Source organism: Diabrotica virgifera, chromosome 8 (genome assembly GCF_917563875.1).
Source record: "Diabrotica virgifera virgifera chromosome 8, PGI_DIABVI_V3a".
NCBI classification, from domain to species: Eukaryota; Metazoa; Arthropoda; class Insecta; order Coleoptera; family Chrysomelidae; genus Diabrotica; species Diabrotica virgifera.
This window is the reverse complement of record NC_065450.1, coordinates 187,754,379-187,773,611: the sequence shown is the minus strand read 5'-3', so window position 1 is coordinate 187,773,611 and position 19,233 is coordinate 187,754,379. Positions and strand designations below refer to the sequence as shown.

Genomic DNA, 19,233 nt, shown 5'->3' with positions numbered 1-19,233 from the left:
CTACAAAATAACCAAGTTTTCAGACGGTTTTTCGCAAATAACTCAATAAGAAGGTGAAAAACATGGTGTATATAATAGGTCACTATACCTAGTAGAAGCAGAGTTATAGCTAATGAAAAATGTCTTCACAAAGAAAAATCAACTCAACCACCCACATGCTTGTGGTATAGTCATATGGTGCCTTGATGTATACCCTTTAAATTTCACCCATCGCCAGGGTTTAATAAATAATATGCCAATGTAAGACCTTTGGTCGGCATTTTAAGGGTTTTAATCCATGTATTTTTGGTGGCTTAGCATGTAGAGTTTGCTTAGAACACTGATGATGCTCTCTTTAGAGCGAAAACGTTCTGTATTTTAATGTAGCCCTTTATTGGGGTTTTCAAACTAATATACCTTTTACACAGAAGATTTTTTTCTTCAATTTTTGTTCTTAAAAGTTGTTTCGTAGGATGCATAGTTTTCGAAATAAACGCGGTTAAACTTTAAAAAAATCGAAAAATTGCAATTTTTGAACCCGAATAACTTTTGATTAAAAAATAAAATAGCAATTCTGCTTAAGCATTTGAAAGTTCCAGTCAAATTATACCGATTTTGATTATTTGCATTGCTAAAAATTAATTTTTTTATTGTCAAACAAAGCTATCCTAAAAGCCCCGGTTTTGGGCTACTGACACATTTGTTAATAAGCTTTGGAACACTCAACTAAATAAAAAAAGAGCCATGCTAAAATTGTTCGGTCAAATTTGACACTACTTCCCGGGCTATAATGTACATTTTGTTTAATGCCGCCTAAAAAGAGCTCAAAAAGTCAATTTTTATTCCAAAATACAGGATAATATTTGTTTATAGCAAAGGGTACCTCATGTTAAAATAGGCAAAATACCTTCACCCCCAGAATTAAATTTTTTTCATTTTTTACGTCCTATGTGATAAAAAATAAGACTCGGCGCAATTTTAATCCGCTACCCCCTGCCCTTACCACCAAAAACGTAATTTTTTCATTTTTAATTTTTTAGGTCGGATGCAATAAATTTAAAAAATTCAAAAAATTCATACACATTGTTGAAGCTTTCTCAAAACATGTCTAGTTTTTATAGGCCCGTAGGTAGGGTGTACATAATCTAAAAATGCTTTTTTTAAAAAAAAGCGTATAACTACGTTTTGGAGATGCAGGTGTATTTTTTTTAATTTCGTGTATTTTGTCAAAAACCGTATTTATGAATTATTTCAGATTTTACGTAAGGTACGCACCTTCAAAAACCCAAAAAACTGATTAAGGTTTTTTTGGGGATTTTCTCGATTTTATAGACTTCAAAATAGATCAAATCAAGTTTTCTTTATATGTTATGTATAATTAGAAGTAACTGAGTCCTTTAGAATATTCAAAAATTATGCTAAACACGTTCAAACACCCCAAATAACAATATTTTTCAAGGCATTTAGGGGTTTTTGCGGGGTTAATCATATTTTTGAGATCGATACAACCTGAATCAATTTTTCGCCCGTCACCTCCTTGCTTCTCAAAAACGCTATTTTTTGTCTGTGTCAGACATACTTTCTTACAAAGTTCTTCTAGGTCAGGAAGTTTTCTTGTAATCTATTACCCGTAAAGGCGTCCAACTAAGAATAAAATAAATATGCCATTATCTGTGTCTTAAAGGCTTGTGCCCCTGTCACATTAGCCATGTTTAGCTCCTATTGGACTTCATCAGATAATACTAGACTGAAGAAAGATTAACTGGTACCAGTGGCGGCTCGTACCACTTTAAGAAGTTAGTGCCAGAACTCGGGCAGCCGCCAAAATTTTTAGTGACGGATTCACGGTATTGTCAAAAAAGGTATACTTACAACAAAAACTGAAAAAATATATGCGCGGATACTTTTATCTTATGCATCTTATGTTTATTGATCTGAGGTGCCAAACAATTGTCCAACATTGATCAAAACAGTTCCGTAAATTAATTAATAATAAAAACCTCTTAACCTACCACCAGCATTTACTGCTGATAGTGCTTGAAGTTTGTTATTAAGATTTAGTCTCTATTTACCAATTTATAAAAATAATACTATTTCATTATTCACACACATGCACAAATTTTTGGGTTGCAAAGTTTTCAATGCCTTTATTATTAAAATTATCAATACAATTTACAAAATGCTTTTCTGCAGATAGCATACCTAAAGCACTATATTTTAACATCGAAAAACAGCGTTCTGCTTCAGATGTTGATATAGGAATGGTAACTAAAATACTTAAAAGTTTAATAGTGTCTTTAAATGTGCTTTTTAAGCTTTCCCTCTACAATAAAACCCATAGCGAAACAGCCCCAGAGGTAGTACTTAATTCGTCTCGCCAATACAGTACCTACTTCTAATTCAGTTTTAAATCGAGTTTTGTTTAAAAATTAAAATTGTCTCCATTTTTCATTAAGAAATGATTCGGAGAACTGATGCTTATAAGCATAAAACTTCCCCGACATAAATAAATTAGAAGCAACTAAATGTCCGGAGAAGGTAGACCTTTGAAAGATCTGGTACTTTGAATAATATGAACCTTTAAGTCGTTGTCTAATTCGGCGCTAAAATTGACCAGCTCCTTAAATATGCCTGTATTTTCTGAATTTTCTTTGTCGTTGTGACCTCTTAAAGCTACCTCAAAAGCTCCACAAAACCTTATAACATTTGTAGTTTTTTTTTAAATATAAAAAAAATATTCTTAAAAATTTAAGCTTTTTAAATTTTTTTTTAAGATACTAATCTTCATTGTCAATTAATAAATTAAACTTAAGAAATAATCAAAATATTATTTATACTACACACTACACCCACTATCATGATGCCCTAAAAGTTTAATTATAAATACAAAACTTTTTAACAGAAAATATACATAATAAAAGCGACAAACCAGCACGTAAAGAAACTCAACCTCGTGCCCGGCACAGAGATTCACATTTAAAGGTATACTAATAGTCCAATATAGCTCTTTCTCTGTTACTTAAATAGAATGCTCGTAAAATCTTTCTCTCTTTAGTCGTGTCAGTACTGACTTTGGCACGAAGGAGAGATTCTCCTGTCGAATAATCACCGCTGTGGCAGGGATTGTATTACGCCCATAGTTGCCGTATTTTATATAATTTATGAAGACCAAAAGAAATACACACAAAAAAATTAACAGGAATTAAAAAGTTTTGAAGATAAAAAATATGTTTCTGCATAGTTAGCAAGGTATAGAGCCATGGCACTACCTCACGGGCCGCCACTGACTGGTACTAGTACGCAGAAACGCACTACGGTGTAGGTTCCAATACGTAGGTAACATACGTAGTATATAGCGAAATATTTGACAAAAATGTGAGAAAATATTTATACAAAATATATTCCTTACCTGTGCAGTATTAACGATAACTAGTATAGCTGCAGTCACACTACAAAATAACATATAGTCTGATAAACTTTGACCATTATAGGCAACTGCATCCAAGTAAGTACCTAAAATTATAAAAGATACCTTGACTATAACTATAAATACTATGTTGCACTATAAATATGTTGCAATATACCAAAATATATAGTAGAAACTGAAATCTATCAGAATGCGCAACAAAGTGGCGGTATCAATGGGTGCGTTCACCAGACCAGTGAGCTGTCTCAGCGCTTTGAAACTGTTTAAGCTTTTTCTGGTGAATGTCAATGTTAATTGAGGCTAAACTTCAACGTGCTGACAAAGCGGTCGCCATTTTATTCAGCGTAGGATTTACATCGCTTAATAGTGAACGTGTTTAGGAAATATATTGTAATGGCTCGCTTATTTGAAAATATTTACTTTTACAATGGTTTTAATTATAAAGTATGTAATTGAAACTGACGAGATACATAAATGTATATGCTCACGAAATTGTAAATCTGTGTATTGAGAATTGAGGAACAATATTTTCAACATATGTAATTCATATTTCTCGTGACATTATTATTTCTTTCTGGTGGGAATACATCATCCAATGGTTCTGCCAAGTTCAGCATAGCATTAACAGCACCAAAAATTATTTCTTGTTAATTATCAAAAAACAATCAAGGTAGTATATTATCCATTTTTGAATGAAATTTGTTTAAGACACGTCCAAGTTATCGTTGAACGATAGCACCATCGCATAAATAAACAAAAAAAAACGAATCTCGTTTTAGGTTAAGTTCATAGAACAGGTGAGAACACAAAACAAAACCAACTATCAAAGTGTCAAACGGAAAAATACCATTCACCAGACTGAAACGCAGTTTTAAAGCGCTGAAACACAGCTGTTTAGTTGAAACGTAAACCGATTATTTCTGGTGAACGCGCTTTGGTATAAATGTTTAAGAAATTCGAGTAGCCGCTTTAAAGATAAGGCACTTGCCGGTATTTTAAGATACCATTAATCATTATAAATAAGTCAGTTTAGAACTTACAGTAAACACTTGCATATTAGTACAGTTAAAATAATTAAACGATAAATATTATGCCAGAGAAAGTAAACTGTTTTTTCTACTTTTAAGGACAAAGAAAGCAAGTTCATTAGCGGAATCGAATTCAAAATTATTTTGCACATCATATTTGAAACATTATTTGGTTGGTAAAAAAATATATTAATTTGTCTGCACTACATTAGGGTTCTGTTGATGTCCTAGAAGGCTTGGTATTCACACAATGTTGCCAAACTGAATTTTGTTATACATATTCGGTTTAAATTTTCTAGCCGATCTCCGAGCCTATTATACATGCAACTAGTGTACCTACATCATTATCATCACTAATAGACAAGGCAAAACGGCGGGTTCGTTAGAAAAAATATTCCCATGAGATTTTTTTGCATAATCACATTCGTGAGAAATCCCAGAATAAGGTTCAAGAAGTCGCCCACGTGAAAAGTGGTCCAATTTTTTTAACAATTTTTTTTATCAAATTGCAAAAATCAATATTTTTGGCCCGTACAAATTTTTGTTAGATTTTTTGGACCATTCTGGACAAAAAAGGTCTCTTGTAATTTTTCGCTAAAGTTGATCGTTTTCGAGTTATAAGCAATTTAAAATTTGAAAAACGCAAAAATGGCCATTTTTAAGACTTTAATAACTCGGTTAAAAATTATTATTATGGAAGTCAGAAAGTGAGAAATTTTTGTCATAATTTTATTACTAAGCTGTTATTTTTAAGTAATAATAATGAGCGCCAGCACGTATTAGGCGGCCGTATATGGTTGAGTGCGAGAGAGATGTCATTCCGGCAGTCCAATCTTACTCGCAGTCCATTTAAATGGTACTCACATTTACAGCCGCGTCAATACGCTCTTACGGCTTATTGTTAATAATTAAAAATAACAGCTTAGTAATAAATGAATGATACAAATTTCTTCAGGATCATGTAGGGGGGCTTTAAACTTTGATTTAGTCTCTTTCTGACTTTCATAATAATAATTTTTAACCGAGTTATTAAGTCTTAAAAATGGCCATTTTTGCGTTTTTCAAATTTTAAATTGCTTATAACTCGAAAACCATCAACTTCAGAGAAAAATTACATGAGACCTTTTTCGTCCAGAATGGTCTAAAAAACCTAAAAAAATTTGTCCATACCAAAAATAATAATTTTTTGCAATTTGATTAAAAAAAATTGTTAAAAAAATTTGGACCACTTTTTTCGTGGACGACTTCTTGAACCTTATTCTGGGGTGTATTACAAATGTGATTATGCAAAAAAATCTCATGGGAATATTTTTCCCAACGAACCCGCCGTTTTCGCCTTGTCTATAAGCCAATGTCGTCTAATATGCACCTATATAGTTATCCAACAACATATCTTAGTTTCACCAATTTTCTCTATTTTGCTTTTCCTAACCACTTTTCCATTACTTTTTAATTTAATCCCCCGATCTATTAGTAGTCCTCCTCAAATTCGTCTAATAAAGTGTGACTCCATTTGATGATTCTTCTTGTTCACCGTTAGTATTGTTCAGATTTTTGAGCATTGGCCGGTGTAAGTGTCTGTGAAAAATTTTCTCTGATATTTTTATGATTTCTTTTTAATTTTGTACATTTACATCTAGAAGAAGTTAAGTCTCCAGATGACCACAGTTACACAGGAAGCAGATAATGACCAGACTTCCCCGGAAAACCTCAAAAAGAATCAAAAGGATGATAATGACTTAAAAGTCATACAAGAATGACTTAAAAAATGATAAGACATTTGGCAGGAAATAATCAAAAACATTAAGACTGTAAAGGTGTACTGGGCTCAATGGAAATCTCCGTATCTTTCCAATGAACTATTAGAAGTGGAAAGTCGCGATGAGTACAGTTCAACAATAATTGGTACTGCCAAAATCACACACTAAAAGTGTGTTGCAAGAACTTCATAGCAGCGTTTTTGGGGACATTTTGAAGAACACTTGCCTCATTTCGAGACGAATTTTACTGGATCAATTACGCCGAGGTATAGAAGAGTGGTATAAGAAATGCGATGTATGTTACGGTAGAAAATGTCCTAAAACAAGAAGCAAATAGTACAATCTTTCCCGAGAGCCTTTTGAACGACTTTTTCACACACACACAATTTTTTTGAAAGTTTTTCGTTTGCAATGATATTTACTTTAGTACATATTATGCACTTATTAGATCACTATTAATCACTAATTTAAAATGTAGATTTCTCAAGTTTATGAAGTCGAGTTATCTTGTTTTGGCAGTAAGCCGACGAAATATGTTTTTCTATAATATGTACAGCTGCGGTCACTGAATAGTTTACACTTTCATTTTTACATTTATTTTGATTTATTTATTTATCTTTTATTTTGATTGATTAATTTTAATTAACCTATGCTGGGTCCGCCATTGAACGAAGTAAAAATTCAAAAATCGACTACTATGGTCTGTTTGTAAACCAAGAGGAGTGATTCAAATTTACCGCGCCGTAATGCTTGTTGGTAATTGGTCCAACCTCAGACAAGTTTACTCCACTGTTATGAAATTTTGACATTAATGACATTTATGAAATTTTGACACTTCTGGCATTTCATAGGTTAATTAAGTTATATCTGAGATTGTTTGTGTTTTCTGCGTTATTCCTATAATTTTTAGATTTTTAGTTTACTTTTATATAAAAAACAGTTTCGTTGTTTTTAGAACTCATTAGCGACGTATTAGTATAATGTATGGTTAAAAAGGGTTCAAGGCAGGTTTTGTTTATATTCGATTCAGAGTTGGACTACCATCTCCATATAGCAACTATTTCAGCATCCTTATGCATCATCAGTGAAGATTATGCAGTCACAACTCTGAAGGGAATATAAACATTCTGCCTCTTTTAAGGCAAAACATCGCGATGCAATGAACCCACCTTTTGAGACGCAAATCAGCGACATCTCTCGTATTACGAGGAAAACAACGAAAAGCCCCAGATACAAAGTTTACTACTTTTTAAACAATTAGAATAATTGAAATAAAAATATAATAAACAATATTTTAAATCTAAGACTTCTCGCTAATAAACTGCTTTCTGGCTACATCCCATATCTCCGGATTTTACAATATATAATCACGTAGAGACGACGAAAATAGGAGAAAGCAAATAGAGGACACTTAGGCCACGCATTTACCTTCTCTTCGTCTAGGAAAAGGACCGAAAGACAGTTTCTAAATACTCAAAAACTGAGTAAAATGAAAAAGATTAAAAAGGGTTCAAGGCAGGTTTTGTTTATATTCGATTCAGAGTTGAACTACCATCTCCATATAGCAACTATTTCAGCATCCTTATGCATCATCAGTGAAGATTATGCAGTCACAACTCTGAAGGGAATATAAACATTCTGCCTCTTTTAAGGCAAAACATCGCGATGCAATGAACCCACCTTTTGAGACGCAAATCAGCGACATCTCTCGTATTACGAGGAAAACAACGAAAAGCCCCAGATACAAAGTTTACTACTTTTTAAACAATTAGAATAATTGAAATAAAAATATAATAAACAATATTTTAAATCTAAGACTTCTCGCTAATAAACTGCTTTCTGGCTACATCCCATATCTCCGGATTTTACAATATATAATCACGTAGAGACGACGAAAATAGGAGAAAGCAAATAGAGGACACTTAGGCCACGCATTTACCTTCTCTTCGTCTAGGAAGACGAATGGATTATGTATGGATTACCGTCGAAGACCGATATAATCAACCAAAAAAGAAGATGTATTTGGTGATTTTTCTAGTGATTTTCTTAAGTGTGAACCTGTCTTTTTAGTTTACTCCTACTGGTTTAGAAACAAACCATAGATATGTAAGGGAGCAAAATGTTAATGGCCGCCAGCTGTACATAGTGTACATACTATATATACTACACTTACTAAAACTTATATAAATAATTTTTAAAAATCTTACCAAAAGGAACAAAGAAAAGCACCATTGAGACGAAGCAGCCCTGAAGAGCACTTCTAAAAAATTCCTTTTTGTTGAAGAAAAGGTTATAGTGACCTGGTTTATACAACTGTGGGTATAGGACACTATTCTTGTCATTTACGTCTTGGTCGAATATGCCGACCCCTAGGACGGGCAACGATGTATAGAAAAGATTGTAGATTGATATATACATGGGATCAAAGACAGTCTGAAAATAAAATAATTACTTTTCTCTTCTTAAAACTGCTACCAAATCAACAAAAAGTTAATTTTTAAATGGTGGCTTATGAACCCACTACTTACAGTCGGAAAAATTAAAGAATACCAATGAACGATCATATCAAGCACATATTTTGGATTTGCTGCATTTTTCTATAAATAACAAACGAGAGAGATAGATTATTAAGTGTTGTCTACTAAGCAAAAACGTTATCCAAGACATACGCAGTTACATATTTATAATTGACAGAGTGAGACGGCGATACAATTGTTCAACGTAGTTGTATTAATTTAGTAGAAAATTTAAACTCACACTTGACTATAGTATTTTTACTACAAAAGCGATATTACGTAGGTCAAAATTTTTGACATAAGAGAACTGTCAAAACATTAGAATGTGACTTTTCATTATTGCCATGTTTATAATAAACATGGCAATAATGAAAAGTCACATTCTAATGTTTTGACAGTACTCTTACGTCAAAAATTTTGACCTACGTAATATCGCTTTTGTAGTAAAAATACTATATTTCTGTACTTCTAATGTCATTCTTAGAAAAACATTCAACATCAGTAGATATAATGATCGTATAAACTACTATTCGAGTAATCGTGCTGGTCAACTATAATCTAACAGATTCAATTTCTGTCACTTTGACAGTGAAACTGGGTTAGGTTCGGTAGAGTTTATAAATTTTAATAATCAGTCGTATTTACTTGAATAAACTCAGTTCTTTTAAAAGCTATTTTGATATTATATTGTATTTTTGGTTTGGTAGTCCTGTCGCCAGGGGGGGTACAACGGCCTCCTGTATTCAGATGGACTTACCCAAGTTTTTTTTATGTATTTTGACCCGTAGAACACGAATTTTTTGGGTAACAGTTGATCCGGATGTCGATAAGATTGTTATAAACAAAGAAGTTGAGGAATTACATAACAGCGATTTCTCGCAAAACAAAACATGTTTTTGTATTTTTTGGGCCATTCTAACCAAAAAGTGTTCCTACAAAGTTGTTCGTAGGATGCATAGTTTTCGAGATAAACGCGGTGGAACTTTCAAAAAATCGAAAAATTGCAATTTTTGTACCCGAATAACTTTTGATTAAAAAATAAAATAGCAATTCTGCTTACCGCATTTGAAAGTTCAAGTCAAAGTATATCGGTTTTAGTTATTTGCATTGCTAAAAATTTATTATTTTATTGTTAAACAAAAGTATAAACACCTAGTGCTGGACTGATGTTTTCAATGATTTCCCATTTAAAATCGAACGAGTAGGTAGAGTAGGTACAAGTGCAAGCGAGGCTATTTCTACGTAGCATGCATGTAAACGCATGTATTAGGCACGGGAAACACTATGTGTTTATAGCTTTTTTTAGCAATAAACACATACATTTTTAGCAATGTATATATTCGAAACCGATAGAATTTGACTTGAACTTTCAAATGCGATAAGCAGAATTGCTATTTTATTTTTTAATCAAAAGTTATTCGGGTTCAAAAATTGCAATTTTTCGATTTTTTGAAAGTTCAACCGCGTTTATCTCGAAAACTATGCATCCTACGAAAAAACTTGTAGGAACATTTTTTGGTTATAATGGCCCAAAAAATACAAAAACATGTTTTGTTTTGCGAGAAATCGCTGTTATGTAATTCCTCAACTTCTTTGTTTATAACAATCTTATCGACATCCGGATCAACTGTTACCCAAAAAATTCGTGTTCTACGGGCCAAAATACATAATAAAAACTTGGGTAAGTCCATCTGAATACAGGAGGCCGTTGTACCCCCCCTGGCGACAGGACTATGGTAAGTATTTATTTAATTAAAATAAGTCAATAAAATTTGTAAGTAATCATCTGTCAATATGGTTACCTTCTGTCTAAGAGTTTGCCAAACGTGTACATATTACTCTGACTTTTCAATCATAGTGTATAAAATTACAGATTAGTATATTTTTACGAATGTACAGTTATTTGCAGATAATGTCTGGAAAATGAGCTGGATACCAAAATGATCTGAGTTCATTAAGTTTACTTTCATTTAAGTCACTTAATACAGCTGACATAAAGATTCCTGTTACTATTTACTTATTACTCATTACTTTTGTATTATTAATCTATATCAAATAATTAATTACAAATGGAAAGAATAACATCACAAACATTTTTTGACACATTTACGTAGCGAAAAATCGTATGGTGGGGTAGTAGTCAGATCCGTTTTTTTACAGTATTAACTTAGGTTAGACGTTGTTTTGACTAGAAATTTTTGATTTGATTCGTATGCATATATCGATGACGCATGGGTATTCTTTCATTTTTCCTACTGTATATTACATAAAAGACTCAATTCTACTAGCACAAAAATCAGCAAGTTTTTATTAAAAAAAAAATGTGCTTACCTGAGCGCTAAACCCGCAAAAGAAGGCATACCAAAAATGGCACAGCGTGAACGCAAAGTTCTTGTTGAAGAAGTATCTTAAAAAGCTACACATCCTGTAATAGGACCATCTTCCATGTACCAACAGTAACCTCTCCAAAAACCTGAACTGTGCTATTGAGTAGTCAGAAGCTAGAACAGCTTGCATTCCTTCTTGGCCCGATATTCCAACTCCAATATGTGCAGCTGAAAAAATCATACAATGTATTCCATTATAATAAAATTTCGATATAATGAAGAACTCCAAACTATAATTCTTCAAATTGGAGGATGAATGGATCCTCTGCATGTATTTTAAAAATGAGTGAAGAGGTAAGTAACGTAGGCAAGAAGCGAAAGAGAAAAATGAGAAGCGTAGACAAGAAGAGGAAGAGGAAAAGGAGAAGCGTAAAAGAGTAGAGGTAGAAATCGTAAATAGTTTACGAAGAAAGTGAAAAAAGTATATTAAAGTGTGTAAATATATTTAATTTCCTTAGCTAAGCGCTTTCGACATATGTGTCATCATCAGAGCTAATGGTCAAAGTATATAAAAAAAGTACCGGCTACTTCGGGTTGTAAGTGTTTGCATATTAAGAACATTGGTCTGCTGTGCAACTCCGGATGATGAAGGATTACTTTTCTTGGATTACTGGATTTTAGTTAAAAATAATAAAACAGTAAGAACAACCACTTAGACGTTACAAACATATAAATTTTGGTCATGGTACGGAATCACCGAACCATTTTCGAGTGATGCGAGCAGTTGACTGTTTTCCACAAAGGACCACAATAGGTCCCTATAACGCTCGAGGACTGCAAATTTAGCATACTTTCCTGCCCTACGATTATTATTACGGAGTCCGTAAGGTTCAACAATCGGTACTGCTAAAATCGCACATAAAAGTGTGTTGCAAGAACTTCATAGCTGCCATGAAGAACATTTTGGAGTCAAAAGAATACTAGCCAGAGTCCGACAGATTTTATTGGATCAATTGTCGCCGACATGTACTATAGTCCGTCCCACCTTAACTTTACAGTACAGGGACCATAGGCAATGCAGTCCTTATGAGAGTTTTTAGCGCGGTGATGCCGATTTTATCAAAAAGAATTTGTAGTCGAACATTAGAGAGATTAAATTAAAACTATTTTAGAAAGACAATCTACAATTTGAGGATTCGTATGCGTTTAAGTTTATTTGATATACTAGTTATTACGCATATGAATCTCTCATATTAATCTCTCTAATGCTCGATTTCAAATTCTTTTTAATAAAATCGACATCACCGCGCTAAAAACTCTCATAAGAACTGCATTGCCTATGTTCCCTGTACTGTATAGTCAATGTGGGTCGGACTATAGAAGATTAGTGTAAGAAATGCGATTTATGTAACGGTAGAAAAGGTCCTAGAACAAGTCGTGATAAAATATCTTTTCGGAGAGCCTTTTGAAGGACTTGCAGTGGATATTAAATGGGCATTAAATTAAATTAGTCTTTTTATACACGATGTATTATCAATAATCTGACTCTTGTAATAATTTATTTTTACACGTAAAATTCCTCACCTTTAATCATTGACACGTCATTCGCTCCGTCACCTATAGCCAACGTCACGGCTTGTTTGTTCTTCTTAACCAATTCCACCACCAACGCCTTTTGTAATGGAGTCACTCTACAGCAAATCACAGATTTACATTGCATGACAACTTCCAAAAACAACCTTTCCATTTGGGGATGTAAACAGTGCACCAAAGAATGACCGTTGACGACGATCGCGAAACCTCCCGAAGTCTCCTCAGGTGGTCCTGTTTCTTCAATACCTCCGTGATATGCGAGCTCTGTGCTGTAAATCAAATTTGGTTGTTTTTGTTAAATTATATACATTACCATTGTTTATATAGTAATAGTTGGTCAGCCCAATAGATAAATTTGTTTGATTCTAATTGAGACAGTCACCACCATTTCTGTCAGGGTCGCAACGTCACGCGTAAATAAGATACATCCAAAATGCATAGACACCAAGTTTTTTTTTGTTTGTTTTTATGGCATAGACTGTAGACTATAAGTAGGAAGCTTAGTTATTTTTTTATTAGTCAATGATGAAAGAAGGAAGGATTAAATTTTTTTCTTATTGGTTGATTGGATGAGTAGGGTAGAATGAGACAAAGGGAATAGGTTTTGGAAGTAAAGGTTTTCGTTCTAGTTTGGAGATTGAAGGATTCACAATTCAAGTTTTGGACGTTGAAGTCAGAGGTTGGTTGTAGCCTCGGGTGGAGACCGCTTATGGCGGTTTCTGAAGAGTTAAGTTGAAAGGGCCTAGCCGGGTAAGATGGTGAAAAGTGCCCCCAGCTCGATTTAAATTACATATAGGCCACTTTTTAGTACATATAGAGGAACTCACTTTCTGAAATTTTTAGCCCCCTAGGTGGTCACGTCACCCCCCTAGAACCTAATTAGGCTTTTTATGTTTTTATTTTTTATCTCAGCCGCGTCAAGATCTAGCCAAAAACTTTATTTAAAAAAGTTGTAAGTTTCAAAAAGATCTATATGAAAAAATTTTTTTTTTATTTTTTGGCGGGAAATTCGAATTTTTAGAACAATTTTAAACTTTTAAATAACTCGGAAAAAAAACTAAGACACTCGTTTTTACCAAAATCAATTATAATGTGTAATTTTGCACAATCTTTCACCCTGAACTTTTTCAGATTTTTAAAATTGGTGAAACGTACCTTTACAAATAAAAAACCGCATTTTTTCGGTTTTTTTTTCGTTTTTTGATAAAATTTTATACATATTTTTCAAAAAAGGTAACACTGTCACTAGAATAGGTAAAAGACTGAAAAACAATTGGGGTTTGCTTAATAAAAATTTTTTGTAACGCCATCCATTTTCAAGATACAGGGCGTTAAAGAAAACAAAATTTTACACATTTTTTACGATTTTGCTGAAACTACTGGCAACATTGTAATAAAACTTGGTGGGATTTAAGAGGTGGTTATTGTGCATGTTTTGACATACAACTAAGGATTTGATATTCATCATTGGCGCGTATAGGGGTAATGGTCTGAACTTTTTATAGAATAAAAATAGTACGCCACTGACATATTTCAAATTAACAATCGTTTTGAATTCCTCGTTCAATTTGTGACAAAAAATGTATCTTCTTATTTTTTCATACGACGCGCCATTTTTATTCAAAAAATAAAAGATCTTAACCCTTACAAAGTATTCGAACCTCGAGTAGTTTCTACATCTACATAATAAATAAAACTCGTACATCCATTATCAAAATTAATTCGAATACTTTGGAAGCGTTAAGATATTTTATTTTTTTGCAGCAAAACGGCGCGTCGTATGAAAAGATGAGAAGATAGATTTTTTATTGCAAATTGAACGAGGAATTCAAATATGATTGTTAATTTGAAATATGTCAGTGGCGTACTATCTTTTTTTCTTTGAAAAGTTCAGACCATTACCCCTATGCGCGCCAATGATGAATATCAAATCCTTAATTGTATGTCAAAACATGCACAATAACTACCTCTTAAAACCCGCCAAGTTTTATTACAATGTTGCCAGTAGTTTCGGCAAAATCGTAAAAAATATGTAAAATTTTGTTTTCTTTAACGCCCTGTATCTTGAAAATGGATGGCGTTACAAAAAATTTTTATTAAGCAAACCCCAATTATTTTTCAGTTTTTTACCTATTCTAGTGACGGTGTTAAATTTTTTGAAAAATATGTATAAAATTGTATCAAAAAACGAAAAAAAAAACGAAAAAATGCGGTTTTTTATTTTTAAAGGTACGTTTCACCAATTTTAAAAATCTGAAAAAATTCAGGGTGAAAGATTGTGCAAAAATACACATTATAATTGATTTTCGTAAAAACGAGTGTCTTAGTTTTTTTTCAGAGTTATTTAAAAGTTTAAAATTGTTCTAAAAATTCGAATTTCCCGCCAAAAAAATTTAAAAAAAATTTTTCATATAGATCTTGTTGAAACCTACAACTTTTTTAAATAAAGTTTTTGGCTAGCTCTTGATGCGGCTGAGATAAAAAATAAAAACCTAAAAAGCCTAATTAGGCTCTAGGGGGGTTACGTGACCACCTAGGGGGCTAAAAATTTCAGAAAGTGAGTTCCTCTATATGTGCTAAAAAGTGGCCTATATGGAATTTAAATTGGGTTGGGGGCACTTTTCACCATCTTACCCGGCTAGGCCCTTTTAGTTTGAGTTTTAAGTGGAAGTTTTGGTTGAGAATTCAAGTGAGAATGTAGCGGATTTTGAGTTTTTATGAAGAAATCACGACGTTGCCGCGTTCAGGCAAGAAGCTGGTTAGTTTTGGTGTGTAATACACTATCTAAGTTTTTTTTGAAGCAATCATGTATTAAGTGTTAATAATAATAATAAGTACTTCAAGAAGTTAATTTTAGAAGTTATTTAAATATTTTAAAAAGTCAATATGAGTAGACTCATTTGGAAGTTTATTTATTTTTGACAATCATCTGGAAGTTTATTTATCTTTGCTGAAACTTTTCATGGAAATAACCATTTTTGTACTTTTTATGTAAATTCAGTGAAAAGTAGTGCTTTGGAAATTAACAACGTGAAGAATAAGGACAGGACTATATAACAAGGTATTGTTTGTAAACTTTTTTATCGTTTTTGTAAACAGGATCTTTAATATTGTACATCTACAAAAGTTCCATCATTTTCGTTTTTATTTTAAATTTATTAAAAATTTGATTCATTTTGCAATTATCTTTTTGACTATTTATTATTATTTGATCCCTTTTCTCTTGGTCCTGAATGATATTCAACTGAGAAAACTATGTTAAGTCATGTTATATTTATATTTATGTAAATGTGTTTGTATCTTATGATATCTATATATTTTTATTAACTTTTTACTTTAGTTATTTTTTTTTGAAGTTTTAAGTGTGTCTTTCATTTTCTTTTAATTATGGCGCCCCCCGAGCACTTGAGCTCTCTATGAGCTTTCTATTAAATTTTAAAAGCTCTTATGAATCCACCCCCTAGGTCTCTGAAGACTTAGAGCTACCGAGGCACTCCGTAAAGTTATGTAGCACCAAGTAGGTATATTTTTATGTTTGTTTAATTTGTCGAGATACATATTATTTTTCTTGCATTTGTTATCCATAGGCGTGCTACAAACTGGGTTTCTATGCATTTTGGATTTATCGTAGTTACGCCTGACGTTGCGACCCTGACAGAAATGGTGGTGACTGTCTCAATTAAAATCAAACAAATTTATCTATTGGGTTGGCCAACTATTACTATATAAACAATGGTATTACTTTTTACGTCATACGATTTTGTAATTTACTTAAAAGCTTTATTATGGTATTTAGAAAACACTAATTGACAAATGCACTTTACAATATAAAAAGATTGTTATTTACACTTTATTTTAAAATATTAATCTAAACTAGTTTATTTGAATTTCGCTGCATGCGATATTTTTTAATTTTTATTCTTTTATACAGGGTGTCCACCTAATGGATGTACAAGACGAGAAACTACACACATTAAAATGGTCTATGGCCTAGGGTATAAAGTAATCAAAGAATAATTAAACGGTAATTTAACAATTAATTGTGAATAACACAACAGGTAACAACCAAGAACACAATTTTCAACTAAAATTTAAGAGGAAACAGTAGCGATCAACAGGAAGCGAAAACGCGTTCCAAGATTGCGGCTGTAATTTTGAATATTTTTTCGAGATATTTGGCACACGTATTCGTAATATAATAAAGAATGGCGGTACAGAGCCCAATTTGAAAAATATATTAATATGTGGAAATTACTCTGTAATTAAATACAATATTAAAAAAACGAGCCTGTACCGCCATTAAGAACAAAAAAATACACTTTCTTCAAATAAACTTTTTTATCCGATGTCTAGATTTTGTGTCATTTTGGAACTACTAATGAAATAAAAAAATTTACTAGTTCGAAAATGACACAAAATCCAGGCATCGGATAAAAAAGTTTATTTGAAGAAAGTGTATTTTTTTGTACTTCTTAATGGCGGTACAGGCTCGTTTTTTAATATTGTATTTAATTACAGAGTAATTTCCACATATTAATATATTTTTCAAATTGGGCTCTATACCGTCATTCTTTATTATATTGAATACGTGTGCCAAATATCTCGAAAAAATATTCAAAATTACAGCCGCAATCTTGGAACGCGTTTTTGCTACCTGTTGATCGCTACTGTTTCCTCTTAAGAATAAATTACTAAAGAAGTAAAAAATCTTCCTTTGTAGATGGTATATAATTTATTTAAAATTTTTTCTAAAAAAGATCCAAGTTGGACTTAAAGGGGTACATCACTGGTACGATAAAAACAAACGTTTTCGGACTAATCAGTTCATCTTCAGGTTAAAGTCCAAAATAAGTAAATACTTCTAAAATAAGTAAACCACAGTGGTTTACTTATTTTAGACTTTAACCTGATGATGGACTGATTAGTCTGAAAACGTTTGTTTGTATCGTACCAGTGATGTACCCCTTTAAGTCCAACTTGGATCTTTTTTAGAAAAATTTTTAAATAAATTATATACCATCTACAAAGGAAGATTTTTTACTCCTTTAGTAATTTTTATTATCGTATACAGCCAATGAGAGGGATTCTTTCCTTTTTATATTTAAGAATAAAGTTGTAGGCTTTTATATGGACCATATGGTCACGTTTATTTGTCACTTCAAAGCAGGCTTGTTGACGAGGGATGTTGCGGCCGCAGTGCGGGCGGTGGTGAGATCGCGTAAGCACCGTAGTCGTTGTCCATGCACCTACCCAGTGGGAACACAAAATCCTATGCTAAAACGTTACAGGGCAGTACCCTTCTACTAACGTCTATATTCTTTGGTAGAGTGTATGGTCACGTCTGTTATTAATGACAGCTCGATATCCTATTGAAACTCCAGCACAAACCATCAAAGTTACTTCTTGATATCTGTCAACTTCTTGAACGGTTTACAAGCGAGCTGCGTTGCCAGGTGTTCGCCACACCCTCGATCAAAGCCTCTAATCTATTCTCCTTGTGCGATTCCCACGGGATAATACTAGAGCTCTAATGGGACGTCCAGCGTGAAAATTACCGTCATGAAACCTATTCCTGACATGTATGTAAGAGTAAAGAAGGTCCTCTACTCACAATCCGTATTAAGGTTTTATTTCATTAAAGTAAGATGGGGGCGACCGGTTTCGCTGTTTACATTTTGTACAGCATCGTCAGGCCCACAAGAAACTTAGGATATCAGTACATCTTGTATAGTTTCGTTAACTGTTAGTATTTTGATATGTTTCCCACCTTTAGATGTATCGGATTCAATCTGTTACAGGAGAATTTTATAGAATTCTCCTATCAAAGTGGCAGTTGACAAACTCCTCCCATTTTTAGACGTATTGGAGGAGTTTGGCAACTGCCACTGTAACAAATTTTTAAAATTCTCCTGTGACAGATTGATTCCGATATATCTAAAGGTGGGAAACACATCAATATAATGTAAATTTATAGGTTTCTATTGATAATTTCACACCACTACTAGTTTCATCTCGTTTTATTTCACAACGTATTATGTTTTCCGTCTTTTCCGTTATTATACCGGTTATTAGCGCACTCATCACTGTATAAATAAATGACACATGTGGGACATAAAAATGTTAGTATATTTGCAAACGAAATTAAAGTATCCATGCATCCATTAATTTAAGACCAAAAACTGTCCCATTTGAAATCAAAATGAAAGTTTTTCAAGTGGAATGATTTAATTGTGCCATCCTGTATATCAGAAATAAATATATACTAGTTTTTCTCCGATTTCTAAAATTATAGTAAATATTATATGGTTAAAAATAATTAAAAATTCAAATAAACATAACAAAATGTTAGAAAAATAAACAACGCTAGATGCATTATCAAAATCGTCCATTCATAATAAAGTTCTAAGTTAAACTACTGTTATTCGCTATAAGACAAAAGATATAATGGGCCTGGATCCCGCGTACCAAAAAAAATTGATTAATAGCAAGCTGAAAATTGGTTAATAGCTTAACGGTGTCTAGTCGGACAAACTTTGATCTACGGGGACACTGGAACAGGGGAAGTTTTAATTGTGGAATAGGTTACAGATTTCGAACGTCAGA

General features: G+C 32.7%; 1 protein-coding gene across 5 annotated transcripts in view; it reads right to left on the bottom strand.

Moving 5' to 3' along the window:
• LOC126889419 (probable phospholipid-transporting ATPase IM) overlaps positions 1–19,233 on the bottom strand; it is a 534,973-nt gene that overhangs the window by 33,194 nt on the left and 482,546 nt on the right. For all 5 annotated transcript variants that reach the window (XM_050657714.1, XM_050657713.1, XM_050657712.1 and 2 more), the window contains 4 exons: positions 12,622–12,899; positions 11,042–11,265; positions 8,402–8,627; positions 3,389–3,492 (listed from right to left, as the gene is read on the bottom strand). In XM_050657714.1, coding sequence (XP_050513671.1) covers positions 3,389–3,492; positions 8,402–8,627; positions 11,042–11,265; positions 12,622–12,899 — 832 coding nt within the window. The remainder of the gene's footprint in view (positions 1–3,388; positions 3,493–8,401; positions 8,628–11,041; positions 11,266–12,621; positions 12,900–19,233) is intronic.